At 47.1% G+C, this 15335-nt stretch overlaps 1 protein-coding gene across 4 annotated transcripts in view; it reads right to left on the bottom strand.

Moving 5' to 3' along the window:
- Window positions 1–2398: 2398 nt before the first annotated feature.
- LOC110515667 (high affinity cAMP-specific and IBMX-insensitive 3',5'-cyclic phosphodiesterase 8A) overlaps window positions 2399–15335 on the bottom strand; it is a 157458-nt gene continuing 144521 nt past the window's right edge. For all 4 annotated transcript variants that reach the window (XM_036964408.1, XM_036964409.1, XM_036964410.1 and 1 more), the window contains 4 exons: window positions 15166–15298; window positions 8080–8244; window positions 7701–7830; window positions 2399–4015 (listed from right to left, as the gene is read on the bottom strand). In XM_036964408.1, the coding sequence (XP_036820303.1) occupies window positions 3909–4015; window positions 7701–7830; window positions 8080–8244; window positions 15166–15298 (535 nt within the window). In that variant the 3' untranslated portion in view covers window positions 2399–3908. The remainder of the gene's footprint in view (window positions 4016–7700; window positions 7831–8079; window positions 8245–15165; window positions 15299–15335) is intronic.

Here is a 15335-nt window from a genome sequence, read left to right as displayed (position 1 = left end):
GGGACGATGTACTGTAGGTGGGACGATGTACTGTAGCTGGGACGATGTACTGTAGCTGGGACGATGTATTGTAGCTGGGACGATGTACTGTAGCTGGGACGATGTACTGTGGCTGGGACGATGTACTGTGGCTGGGACGATGTACTGTAGCTGGGACGATGTACTGTAGCTGGGACGATGTACTGTAGCTGGGACGATGTACTGTAGCTGGGACGATGTACTGTAGCTGGGACGATGTACTGTAGCTGGGACGATGTACTGAAGCTGGGGCGATGTACTGTAGCTGGGACGATGTACTGTAGCTGGGACGATGTACTGTAGCTGGGACGATGTACTGTAGCTGGGACGATGTACTGTAGCTGGGACGATGTACTGTAGCTGGGACGATGTACTGTAGCTGGGACGATGTACTGTGGCTGGGACGATGTACTGTGGCTGGGACGATGTACTGTAGCTGGGACGATGTACTGTAGCTGGGACGATGTACTGTAGCTGGGACGATGTACTGTAGCTGGGACGATGTACTGTAGCTGGGACGATGTACTGTAGCTGGGACGATGTACTGAAGCTGGGGCGATGTACTGTAGCTGGGACGATGTACTGTAGCTGGGACGATGTACTGTAGCTGGGACGATGTACTGTAGCTGGGACGATGTACTGTAGCTGGGACGATGTACTGTAGCTGGGACGATGTACTGTAGGTGGGACGATGTACTGTAGCTGGGACGATGTACTGTAGCTGGGACGATGTATTGTAGCTGGGACGATGTACTGTAGCTGGGACGATGTACTGTGGCTGGGACGATGTACTGTGGCTGGGACGATGTACTGTAGCTGGGACGATGTACTGTAGCTGGGACGATGTACTGTAGCTGGGACGATGTACTGTAGCTGGGACGATGTACTGTAGCTGGGACGATGTACTGTAGCTGGGACGATGTACTGAAGCTGGGGCGATGTACTGTAGCTGGGACGATGTACTGTAGCTGGGACGATGTACTGTAGCTGGGACGATGTACTGTAGCTGGGACGATGTACTGTAGCTGGGACGATGTACTGTAGCTGGGACGATGTACTGTAGGTGGGACGATGTACTGTAGCTGGGACGATGTACTGTAGCTGGGACGATGTATTGTAGCTGGGACGATGTACTGTAGCTGGGACGATGTACTGTAGCTGGGACGATGTACTGTAGCTCTACGATGTACTGTAGCTGGGACGATGTACTGTAGCTGGGACGATGTACTGTAGCTGGGACGATGTTCTGTAGCTGGGACGATGTACTGTAGCTGGGACGATGTACTGTAGCTGGGACGATGTACTGTAGCTGGGACGATGTTCTGTAGCTGGGACAATGTACTGTAGCTGGGACGATGTTCTGTAGCTGGGACGATGTACTGTAGCTGGGACGATGTACTGTAGCTGGGACGATGTACTGTAGCTGGGACGATGTACTGTAGCTGGGACGATGTACTGTAGCTGGGACGATGTACTGTAGCTGGGACGATGTACTGTAGCTGGGACGATGTACTGTAGCTGGGACGATGTACTGTAGCTGGGTCGATGTACTGTAGCTGGGACGATGTACTGTAGCTGGGTCGATGTACTGTAGCTGGGACGATGTACTGTAGCTGGGTCGATGTACTGTAGCTGGGACGATGTACTGTAGCTGGGACGATGTACTGTAGCTGGGACGATGTACTGTAGCTGGGACGATGTACTGTAGCTGGGGCGATGTACTGTAGCTGGGACGATGTACTGTAGCTGGGACGATGTACTGTAGAAATATTGTATAAAATAAGGCAGTCTGTTTCAGTAGGATAAACCCGATACAAACATTTCTGTGAGAAAAATCATCTTTCCAGTCCAAAACATAGTTTTTCTTGTTCTCAGATTTCTGCTGTAGCGGGATGCCGTGAGTTCCTTTTGTCGGTCAACAGCGTTTGTGAAATCCACAGACAGGTGGGGTTGCCGATGGAAACGGGGATACCTCGTCACATGTCCAACTGGATGTATTCAACTGAAATGTGACACAAACTCGCAGAGGTGATAAGACAACAACAACAACAACAGCTTAATTCCAACAAGTTAAATGTCCCGATTCCCATCCATGGACTAAATCACTGAGACGTTATAGACAATTCAACTGTTGTTTTACAGTGCAATACAAAGATGTCCATTCAAACTGATACTGTACTAAAATAAAATGTTTATAACGTTAATGTTTTCTTATGGATAATAATCCTCCTCATCATCGACAAGACTGAGAGAGTTATATAATAAGATGTTATTCAGCTTTGGCTTGTCTTTCTTTCATCTTTTCTTATTTTTGTTCTAATTTCTTCATCATCGTCATCATCAGATAATTCATTAATTGATGTTACTCATTTTTTTTCCCGTTTTATAAAGAAAATATGGAAGATTTAAAACAAAATAAAAAGACCAAATGGTCTGTAATAATGACCTGGCTATGACCAAGATGTCTGAATGTTTGTGTCTTTCACCAATGGCCTGAGGACAGTTAATTAGCTCCACCCACTGAACACCCGTGACCACACCCCCACCCACGTATGTCTCTGGATGCGTCCCAAAATGGCACCCTATTCCCTTCATAGTGCACTACATTTGACTGGGGCCGATACGGCAATAGTGCACTACTCTTGGCACAGCCAGAAGAGGACTGGCCACCCCCACATAGCCTGGTTCCTCTCTAGGTTTCATCTTAGATTTTGGCCTTTCTAGGGAGTTTTTCCTAGCCACCGTGCTTCTACACCTGCATTGCTTGCTGTTTGGGGGTTTTAGGCTGGGTTTCTGTACAGCACTTTGAGATATCAGCTGATGTACGAAGGGCTATATAAATACATTTGATTTGATTTGATGATTTGTTCTGGTCAACAGTAGTGCACTATAAAGGGAATAGGGTGGTATATGGAACGCAAATTTAGTGTGTTTAGGACGGCCTCGTGTCCCATCCCGTCGCTACAGGTCCTCTAGTGGACGAGGTGCTTCTGAAGGACAAAGAAACAAAGGAAATACAGCTAGAAGACATAGTAAAAGGTGATGGTGGCAGCTGGTGGAGGTGGAGTGTAGTTCGACCTGGTGGCCACCGGGGGGCGATATAGGGATTTATCCGGTCGGAATGCCCACCACACACTGGGTAGTACGGTCTGACGTGGATTTGACATTGTTGGCCATCCCAAATGGAACCCTATTCTCTATATAAAGTGCACTTCTTATGGCCAGAGCCCCATAGACTCTTTTATCCTAAAAGTAGTGCACTATATAGGGAATAGGGTGCCATTTAGGAGGAAAAACTGTGTAATGTGACCCTGTCCCATCAGCTGATCCTCCAAACAGTTTTTCATTGGAGGTGCCTGAGACTTGAAACCACCTGACATCTCAATGTTCAGTTTGTTTGTGTGTTTCCCCGTAGCTCTAACCAACAGTGCAGTCAGTCTGCAGAGAGACAGTAACATCAGCCGGCCTCTGACTGACAGAGAGACAGAGAGAGAGAGAGAGAGAGGCAGGGGGAACCCGTGTGTGAGTACTAAGGGGATAGTACGTCCATCACCAGGTTGGCTGGGAGAAGAACAGTCCCTCACACAGCCTCCCTGGCAGCAGTAGGAGCATACAGACAAGCCCACCAGGCACTGGTAGTTTATAAGGACTCTGAGGCACCGTGTGTCTGTCCATCATCCATCCTCAGCTAGCGAGGGTTTATGTACGAAGCAAGAGCCTGGTGTTGCTGCAGCACGTCCGTCCGTCCGTGTGTGTTGTCTCTGTTGGACGGACATGTGGACGCTTGATGGCGTGTTACAGAAGCAGAAGAGTGAAGGCTTGGTAGCCCCTGGACGGACAGGAACCAAGGAGGGGCCCGGGGCCTGGCGTCGACCCCAGTCAGGGTGCTCCTACTCTGGGGGAGGACGCAGGCTGTGCAGCTTCCGCTCGTCCAGGCCTTTCCAATACTTGAAGTTGTTGTCCAGGTGCTGCATGAGGTTGGGAAGGTCTGCGAACGCTGGGGACAAAAGATCATTGAATGATTGATTTAGGACGGATTAAAATGAGGCTGCACAGTCAGTACCGTCAGTACCGTACAGATGTACTGACTAAGTCTCTCTGGAGAACAGCAGTCTGATAAATGACCAATATGTAAAAGGTCAAAACAGACAGGGTAGCGCATGAAGGTATCTAGCAAAGAACGGATTTAAGAGTAAAGGTATTCAGCATTAAATAATGATCCAGAAAGATCCTGATAGTCTATAGGCCAACAGATGTGTGGGCCTGTTGTGGACTAAACAGGAGACTATGTAGTTATATTGTACTGTACTGTAGACTATGTAGTTATTCTGTAGACTATGTAGTTATACTGTAGACTATGTAGCTATACTGTAGACTATGTAGTTATACTGTAGACTATGTAGCTATACTGTAGACTATGTAGCTATACTGTAGCTGTACTGTAGACTATGTAGTTATACTGTAAACTATGTAGTTATACTGTAGACTATGTAGCTATACTGTAGACTATGTAGTTATACTGTAGACTATGTAGCTATACTGTAGACTATGTAGCTATACTGTACTGTACTGTATACTATGTAGCTCTAATGTAGCTATACTGTAGACTATGTAGTTATACTGTAGACTATGTAGTTATACTGTAGACTATGTAGCTATACTGTAGACTATGTAGCTATACTGTAGCTGTACTGTAGACTATGTAGCTATACTGTAGACTATGTAGCTATACTGTAGACTATGTAGCTATACTGTAGACTATGTAGCTATACTGTAGACTATGTAGTTATACTGTAGACTATGTAGTTATACTGTAGACTATGTAGCTATACTGTAGCTGTACTGTAGACTATGTAGCTATACTGTAGCTGTACTGTAGACTATGTAGCTATACTGTAGCTGCACTATAGACTATGTAGTTATACTGTAGACTATGTAGCTATACTGTAGCTGTACTGTAGACTATGTAGCTATACTGTAGCTGTACTGTAGACTATGTAGCTATACTGTAGCTGCACTATAGACTATGTAGCTATACTGTAGATTATGTAGCTGTGCTGTAGACTATGTAGTTATACTGTAGACTATGTAGTTATACTGTAAACTATGTAGTTATACTGTAGACTATGTAGCTATACTGTAGACTATGTAGCTATACTGTAGACTACGTAGCTATACTGTAGACTATGTAGCTATACTGTAGACTACGTAGCTATACTGTAGACTATGTAGCTGTACTGTAGACTATGTAGCTGTACTGTAGACTACGTAGCTATACTGTAGACTACGTAGCTGTACTGTAGACTATGTAGCTATACTGTAGACTACGTAGCTATACTGTAGACTATGTAGCTGCGCTATAGACTATGTAGCTGCACTATAGACTACATAGCTGTACTATAGACTACGTAGCTGTACTATAGACTACATAGCTGTACTATAGACTACGCAGCTGCGCTATAGACTATGTAGCTGCACTATAGACTATGTAGCTGTACTGTAGATTATGTAGCTATACTGTAGACTATGTAGCTGTACTATAGACTATGTAGCTGTACTGTAGATTATGTAGCTATACTGTAGACTATGTAGCTGCACTATAGACTATCTAGCTGTACTGTAGATTATGTAGCTCCACTATAGACTACGTAGCTGTACTATAGACTACGTAGCTGACTACGTAGCTGTACTATAGACTACATAGCTGTACTATAGACTACGCAGCTGTACTATAGACTACGTAGCTGTACTATAGACTACGTAGCTGACTACGTAGCTGTACTATAGACTACATAGCTGTACTATAGACTACGCAGCTGACTACGTAGCTGTACTATAGACTACATCGCTGTACTATAGACTACGCAGCTGTACTATAGACTACGTAGCTGTACTGTAGAATACGTAGCTGTACTATAGACTACGTAGCTGTACTATAGACTACGTAGCTGTACTGTAGACTACGTAGCTGTACTATAGACTACGTAGCTGTACTATAGACTACGTAGCTGACTACGTAGCTGTACTATAGACTACATAGCTGTACTATAGACTATGCAGCTGACTACGTAGCTGTACTATAGACTACATAGCTGTACTATAGACTACGCAGCTGTACTATAGACTACATAGCTGTACTATAGACTACGCAGCTGACTACGTAGCTGTACTATAGACTACATAGCTGTACTATAGACTACGCAGCTGTACTATAGACTACGTAGCTGTACTATAGACTACGTAGCTGACTACGTAGCTGTACTATAGACTACATAGCTGTACTATAGACTACGCAGCTGACTACGTAGCTGTACTATAGACTACATAGCTGTACTATAGACTACGCAGCTGTACTATAGACTACGCAGCTGTACTGTAGATTATGTAGCTATACTGTAGACTATGTAGCTGTACTGTAGACTATGTAGCTGCACTATAGACTACGCAGCTGTACTATAGACTACGTAGCTGTACTGTAGATTATGTAGCTATACTGTAGACTATGTAGCTGTACTGTAGACTATGTAGCTGCACTATAGACTATGTAGCTGTACTATAGACTACGTAGCTCCACTATAGACTACGTAGCTGTACTATAGACTACGTAGCTGTACTATAGACTACGTAGCTATACTGTAGACTACGTAGCTGTACTGTAGACTACGTAGCTCCACTATAGACTACGTAGCTGTACTATAGACTACGTAGCTGTACTGTAGACTACGTAGCTGTACTATAGACTACATAGCTGTACTATAGACTACGTAGCTGTACTATAGACTACATAGCTGTACTATAGACTACGTAGCTGTACTATAGACTATGTAGCTGTACTATAGACTACATAGCTGTACTATAGACTACGTAGCTGTACTATAGACTACGTAGCTGTACTATAGACTACGTAGCTGACTACGTAGCTGTACTATAGACTACATAGCTGTACTATAGACTACGCAGCTGTACTATAGACTACGTAGCTGTACTATAGACTACATAGCTGTACTATAGACTATGTAGCTGTACTATAGACTACGTAGCTGTACTATAGACTACGTAGCTGTACTATAGACTACGTAGCTGTACTATAGACTACGTAGCTGTACTATAGACTACGTAGCTGTACTATAGACTACGTAGCTGTACTGTTTAGACAATAGATGGAAAACTGACGGCTGACGGTTCTGTAGGCCCGTGGACCAATTTCCAAAAATGATAGTTTTTGTACATTATTTTTGGAACTCAAGTCGGGGTCTCAACTTCCTGTTGAGAGTTATAACAGAAGAATAAACACGGTGACACTTCTTACTGTGGGTTTGTATCAACAGTTTTCCTCTTGATATGTCAGTCACTGACAGTCACTTACCCATGTCAGATAAAACACATTTAGATCGGTACATTAGTCTAGCCAGCCTTAAGGTGTTAGGGAAAGGTTGCTCGTGATGCGAGCGTCTTTGCCCCCAAAACACTGACTGTGTTAGCTGCTGAGCTGAAGCTTAGACATTAGATTCAGGGAGCTGCTGAGCTGAAGCTTAGACATTAGATTCAGGGATCTAACAAGTCACCAAGTCCTCTGTTATATGGAGCAGATAGGGTTAACAGTCACTACCATCCCAAGCATCGAAACACTGTTAGCCCGCTGAGCTGAAGCCTTAGATCAGGTAGCTAACGTAAGTCCTTACCATCCCAGGCGTCGAACATGTCTGTGATGAAGTAGTCTATGAAGGAGATCTGGGACTTAGGAATGCTGCAGGTGTTCCTGTCAAACACAGGCATGACCACCGGTAGACTCTGCCTCTTCTCCTCGTCAGTCTGAAACACACACACACACACACACACACACACACACAAACAGTGTCTTTACTGAGTGTGTACCAATATTTCCTGACTGGCACAGTACATCTAATCCAAACAATCAATGAATGCTGCTCCAGTATGCTGTGTGTTTCCCATTCCACATCAGCTAACTGCTGAATCCCCAAAGGTCCTCTGTTCTACTGTATCTATTAGTGTTCCACACCGCAGCATCACGTCTCTCTCCTCTCACCACTGTCCCTGTACCTGTGCAAAGTATTCCTCTGAGATGCGTCCGGCCCATTCTATGCACAGCTCCAGCGGTCGGCACGGATTGGAGATGTCGGCACACTTGATCAGCATGCGCTTGACAAGGATCCGGTTGTCTGGGGACGTTAGGATGCCTTTGACAGACTCCTCGTCGCCGATTCCCTAAGGAGAGGGGACACGGACACACACACACACACACACACACACACACACACACACACACACACACACACACACACACACACACACACACACACACACATACACACCGTCAGCTCTAGAGCACACACATGATTTTAGTTAGTTTGATTGCTAACTGTGTTAGAGTTAGTGTGGTTGCTGTGTTAGAAAGGGTTAGTTTGATTGCTGTGTTAGACAGGGTTAGTTTGATTGCTGTGTTAGACAGAGTTAGTGTGGTTGCTGTGTTAGACAGAGTTAGTTTGATTGCTGTGTTAGACAGGGTTAGTTTGATTGCTGTGTTAGACAGAGTTAGTGTGGTTGCTGTGTTAGACAGAGTTAGTTTGATTGCTGTGTTAGACAGAGTTAGTGTGGTTGCTGTGTTAGACAGAGTTAGTTTGATTGCTGTGTTAGACAGGGTTAGTTTGATTGCTGTGTTAGACAGGGTTAGTTTGATTGCTGTGTTAGACAGAGTTAGTTTGATTGCTGTGTTAGACAGAGTTAGTTTGATTGCTAACTGTGTTAGACAGAGTTAGTTTGATTGCTGTGTTAGACAGAGTTAGTGTGGTTGCTAACTGTGTTAGACAGAGTTAGTTTGGTTGCTAACTGTGTTAGACAGTTAGTTTGATTGCTGTGTTAGACAGAGATAGTGTGATTGCTAACTGTGTTAGTCAGAGTTAGTGTGGTTGCTGTGTTAGACAGAGTTAGTTTGATTGCTAACTGTGTTAGACAGTGTTTTAGTTTGGTTGCTGTGTTAGACAGTTAGTTTGGTTGCTGTGTTAGACAGTTAGTTTGGTTGCTGTGTTAGACAGTTAGTTTGGTTGCTGTGTTAGTCAGTTAGTTTGGTTGCTGTGTTAGACAGTTAGTTTGGTTGCTGTGTTAGACAGTTAGTTTGGTTGCTGTGTTAGACAGTTAGTTTGGTTGCTGTGTTAGTCAGTTAGTTTGGTTGCTGTGTTAGACAGTTAGTTTGGTTGCTGTGTTAGACAGTTAGTTTGATTGCTGTGTTAGACAGTTAGTTTGGTTGCTGTGTTAGACAGAGTTAGTTTGATTGCTGTGTTAGACAGTTAGTTTGATTGCTGTGTTAGACAGTTAGTTTGGTTGCTGTGTTAGACAGTTAGTTTGGTTGCTGTGTTAGACAGTTAGTTTGATTGCTGTGTTAGACAGTTAGTTTGGTTGCTGTGTTAGACAGAGTTAGTTTGATTGCTGTGTTAGACAGAGTTAGTTTGGTTGCTGTGTTAGACAGAGTTAGTTTGGTTGCTGTGTTAGACAGTTAGTTTGGTTGCTGTGTTAGACAGTTAGTTTGGTTGCTGTGTTAGACAGAGTTAGTTTGATTGCTGTGTTAGACAGGGTTAGTTTGATTGCTGTGTTAGACAGGGTTAGTTTGATTGCTAACTGTGTTAGACAGAGTTAGTTTGATTGCTGTGTTAGACAGAGTTAGTGTGGTTGCTAACTGTGTTAGACAGAGTTAGTTTGGTTGCTAACTGTGTTAGACAGTTAGTTTGATTGCTGTGTTAGACAGAGATAGTGTGATTGCTAACTGTGTTAGTCAGAGTTAGTGTGGTTGCTGTGTTAGACAGAGTTAGTTTGATTGCTAACTGTGTTAGACAGTGTTTTAGTTTGGTTGCTGTGTTAGACAGTTAGTTTGATTGCTGTGTTAGACAGTTAGTTTGATTGCTGTGTTAGACAGTTAGTTTGATTGCTGTGTTAGACAGTTAGTTTGGTTGCTGTGTTAGACAGAGTTAGTTTGGTTGCTGTGTTAGACAGTTAGTTTGGTTGCTGTGTTAGACAGTTAGTGTGGTTGCTGTGTTAGACAGTTAGTTTGGTTGCTGTGTTAGACAGTTAGTTTGGTTGCTGTGTTAGACAGTTAGTTTGGTTGCTGTGTTAGACAGAGTTAGTTTGGTTGCTGTTTTAGACAGTTAGTTTGATTGCTGTGTTAGACAGTTAGTTTGGTTGCTGTGTTAGACAGTTAGTTTGGTTGCTGTGTTAGACAGTTAGTGTGGTTGCTGTGTTAGACAGTTAGTTTGGTTGCTGTGTTAGACAGCGTTTTAGTTTGAATCATGTAGTAACCAAAAAGCATTAAACAAATCAAAATATATTTTATATTTTATATTCTTCAAAGTAGCCACCCTTTGCCTTGATGACAGCTTTACACACTCTTGGCATTCTCTCAACCAGCTTCATGAGGTAGTCACCCTGACCACCCTGGACCCTGACCACCCTGGACCATGACCACCCTGGACCCTGGACCCTGACCGCCCTGGACCCTGACCACCCTGGACCCTGGACCCTGACCACCCTGGACCCTGACCGCCCTGGACCATGACCGCCCTGGACCCTGACTGCCCTGGACCCTGGACCCTGACTGCCCTGGACCCTGACTGCCCTGGACCCTGGACCCTGACCGCCCTGGACCCTGGACCCTGACCGCCCTGGACCCTGGACCCTGACCACCATGGACCCTGGACCCTGACCGCCCTGGACCATGACCGCCCTGGACCATGACTGCCCTGGACCATGACTGCCCTGGACCATGACTGCCCTGGACCATGACCGCCCTGGACCATGACTGCCCTGGACCATGACCGCCCTGGACCCTGACTGCTCTGGACCATGACCGCCCAGGACCCTGACTGCCCTGGACCATGACCGCCCTGGACCCTGACCGCCCTGGACCCTGACCACCCTGGACCCTGACCGCCCTGGACCCTGGACCCTGACCACCCTGGACCCTGACCGCCCTGGACCACGACCGCCCTGGACCATGACCGCCCTGGACCCTGACTGCCCTGGACCCTGGACCCTGACTGCCCTGGACCATGACTGCCCTGGACCCTGGACCCTGACCACCCTGGACCCTGGACCCTGACCACCATGGACCCTGGACCCTGACCGCCCTGGACCATGACCACCATGGACCATGACCGCCCTGGACCATGACCGCCCTGGACCCTGACAGCCCTGGACCATGACCGCCCTGGACCATGACCGCCCTGGACCCTGACCGCCCTGGACCATGACCGCCCTGGACCCTGACCGCCCTGGACCCTGACCACCCTGGACCCTGACCGCCCTGGACCCTGGACCCTGACCGCCCTGGACCCTGACCGCCCTGGACCCTGGACCATGACCGCCCTGGACCATGACCACCCTGGACCATGACCACCCTGGACCCTGGACCCTGATCGCCCTGGACCATGACCGCCCTGGACCCTGGACCATGACCGCCCTGGACCATGACCGCCCTGGACCATGACTGCCCTGGACCATGACTGCCCTGGACCATGACTGCCCTGGACCCTGACAGCCCTGGACCATGACCGCCCTGGACCCTGACTGCCCTGGACCATGACCGCCCTGGACCCTGACTGCCCTGGACCATGACCGCCCTGGACCCTGGACCCTGACCGCCCTGGACCCTGACCACCCTGGACCCTGACTGCCCTGGACCATGACCGCCCTGGACCCTGACTGCCCTGGACCCTGACCGCCCTGGACCCTGACCGCCCTGGACCATGACCGCCCTGGACCATGACCACCCTGGACCCTGGACCCAGACCGCCCTGGACCCTGGACCCTGACCGCCCTGGACCATGACCGCCCTGGACCATGACCGCCCTGGACCCTGGACCCTGACCGCCCTGGACCCTGACCGCCCTGGACCCTGGACCATGACCGCCCTGGACCATGACCACCCTGGACCATGACCACCCTGGACCCTGGACCCTGACCGCCCTGGACCATGACCGCCCTGGACCATGACCGCCCTGGACCCTGGACCATGACCGCCCTGGACCATGACCGCCCTGGACCATGACCACCCTGGACCCTGACCGCCCTGGACCATGACCGCCCTGGACCCTGACCGCCCTGGACCCTGACCGCCCTGGACCCTGACCGCCCTGGACCATGACCGCCCTGGACCATGACCGCCCTGGACCATGACCGCCCTGGACCCTGACCACCCTGGACCCTGACCGCTCTGGACCCTGACCGCCCTGGACCATGACCGCCCTGGACCCTGACCACCCTGGACCCTGACCACCCTGGACCCTGACCGCCCTGGACCCTGACCGCCCTGGACCCTGACCGCCCTGGACCATGACCACCCTGGACCATGACCACCCTGGACCCTGACCGCCCTGGACCCTGACCGCCCTGGACCATGACCGCCCTGGACCCTGACCGCCCTGGACAATGACCGCTCTGGACCCTGACCGCCCTGGACCCTGACCGCCCTGGCTTTATTAACACGTGTCCCTTGTTAAAGTTAATTTGTGAAATTTCTTTACTTATTAATGCGTCTGAGACAATCAGTTGTGTTGTGACAAGGTAGGGTTGGTATATAGAAGAGCCCTATTTGGTAAAAGACCAAGTCCATTTATGGCAAGAGCAGCTCAAATAAGCAAATAGAAACGACAGTCCATCATTACTTTAAGACATGAAGGTCAGTCAATACGGAAAAATGTCAAGAACTTTGAACGTTTCTTCAAGTGCAGTCGCAAAAACCATCAAGCGTTATGATGAAACTGTCTCTCATGAGGACCGCCACAGGAAAGGAAGACCCAGAGTTACCTCTGCTGCAGAGGATACATTTATTACAGTTAACTGCACCTCAGATTGCAGCCCAAATAAATTATTCACATAGTTCAAGTAACAGACACATCTCAAAATCAACTGTTCAGAGGAGACTGATTTGATATTTTTGTTTCCAACCGTTGTGTATTTGTGAGATGCAGAGTAGGTGAACGGAAGATCTCCGCATGTGTGGTTCCCACTGTGAAGCATGGAGGAGGAGGTGGTGTGATGGTTCTTTGCTGGTGACACTGTCTGTAATTCATTTAGAATTCAAGGCACACTTAACCAGCATGGCTACCACAGCATTCTGCAGGGATACGCCACCCCATCTGGTTTGCGCTTAGTGGGACTATAATTTGTTTTTCAACAGGACAATGACCCAATTTGACCAAGAAGGAGAGTGATGGAGTGCTGCATTAGATGACCTGGCCTCCACAATCACCCAACCTCAACCCAATTGAGATGGTTTGGGACGAGTTGGACCGCAGAGTTAAGGAAAAGCAGCCAACAAATGCCCAGCATATGTGGGAACTCCTTCAAGACTGTTGGTAAAGCATTCCAGGTGAAGCTGGTTGAAAGAAAAAAAAATGTAATTGTATTTTCACCTTTATTTAACCAGGTAGGCCAGTTGAGAACAAGTTCTCATTTACAACTGCGACCTGGCCAAGATAAAGCAAAGCAGTTCGACACAAACAAACACAGAGTTCTACATAAACAAACGTATAGTCAATAACACAAAATAAAAATATATGTACAGTGTGTGCAAATGTAGAAGAGTAGGGAGGTAGGCAATAAATAGGCCCTAGAGGGTAAATAATTACAATTTAGCATTAACACTGGAGTGATGGATGTGCAGATGATGATGTGCAAGTAGGGTGCAAAAGAGTTGTGCTATTTACAGATGAGCTATGTACAGGTACAGTGATCGGTAAGCTGCTCAGACAGCTGATGCTTAAAGTTAGAGAGGGAGATATAAGACTCCAGCTTCAGTGATTTTTGCAATTTGTTCCAGTCATTGGCAGCAGAGAACTGGAAGGAAAGGCGGCCAAAGGAAGTGATGATTTTGGGGATGACCAGTGAAATATACGTGCTGGAGCGCTTGCTACGGTGACCAGTGAGCTGAGATAAGGCGGGGCTTTACCTAGTAAAGACTTATAGATGACCTGGAGCCAGTGGGTTTGGCGACGAATGTGTAGTGAGGGCCAGCCAACGAGAGCATACAGGTTGCAGTGGTGGGTAGTATATGGGGCTTTGGTGACAAAACGGATGGCACTGTGAAATCATGCTAAGAGTGTGCAAAGATGTCATCAAGGCAAAGGGTGGCTACTTTGAAGAATCTAAAATCTAAAATATATTTTGATTTGTTAAACACTTTCTTGGTTACTACATGATTCCATATGTGTTATTTCATAGTTTTGATGTCTTCACTATTATTCTACAATGTAGAAAACAGTAAAAATAAAGAAAAACCCTTGAATGAGTAGGTGTGTCCTAACTGTAGTTTGATTGCTAACTGTGTTAGTCAGAGTTATAGTTTGATTGCTAACTGTGTTAGTCAGAGTTATAGTTTGATTGCTAACTAGTTAGATTGCAGAATGACCTCCTATGATATTCCTTAAAAGGGCCTGTGTGGTAGAGTAGAATGGCTGTGCTGTGCATTCCACACCATCGTGAGAAAGATGGAACCAGACCGTACGATTCTCTCTCCATGCTAATCTGTCTGTGGCCAGGTGGCTACTCTAGGCTAAGCTACGCTAGCAGGCGAAACTACGAGGCTAGGCCAGGAGGCTACACTAGCCTATGATATGCTAGCAGGCTACACTAGGAGGCTAGCCTATGATATGCTAGCAGGCTACACTAGGAGGCTAGGCTATGCTATGCTAGCAGGCTAAAGTGCATGGAAGGCTACATTAGGAAGCTAGGACAGCAGGCTACACTAACTCCCTTCAACCTGCATCACAGTTGGCTAACTTTTAGCCGGAAGGCTCCACTGGAAGGCTAGGCTAGGCTACGTTATAAGGCTACGTTATAAGGCTACATTAGGCCACACAGGCTAGACAATGACTCCATTCAACTCTTCTCCTCTTTCTAACCTGCATGTTGCTGTTTTTAGAGTTAAGCGTGATGCAGAATGATATCTAAAAACAGACCGATTTGTATTTTCTAGATTGTTCCATGACTGGACACAGCTACACATACTGTATTGGCTGCAATACTCTGATCTAAGCCATGAACAGGTTCCTGCTGCCATCATGTTTAACCACAGAGCCTATCTAACCTGGACTTTAGTGTTCTCTCTTTTCTCTTTTCTTGTTCTGTCCTTCATCTCACCCCGTTCTCCTCCAGCGCGGCCAGCGGCTTGTTGATGCTGTTGACGAACTTGTTGACGTGCTCAAAGTGTTTTGTCATCTCTGTGGCGAGCACCATGTCTATGATGGCCTGACGCAGGGTACGGTACTCATTCCTACAGAGAGAGAGAGAGAGACAGCGAGAAGGGAGGG

The sequence above is a fragment of the Oncorhynchus mykiss genome, chromosome 26 (assembly GCF_013265735.2).
Source record: "Oncorhynchus mykiss isolate Arlee chromosome 26, USDA_OmykA_1.1, whole genome shotgun sequence".
Lineage (NCBI taxonomy): Eukaryota > Metazoa > Chordata > Actinopteri > Salmoniformes > Salmonidae > Oncorhynchus > Oncorhynchus mykiss.
The sequence above is the reverse complement of the archived record's forward strand: the minus strand, read 5'-3'. Positions and strand labels throughout refer to the sequence as shown.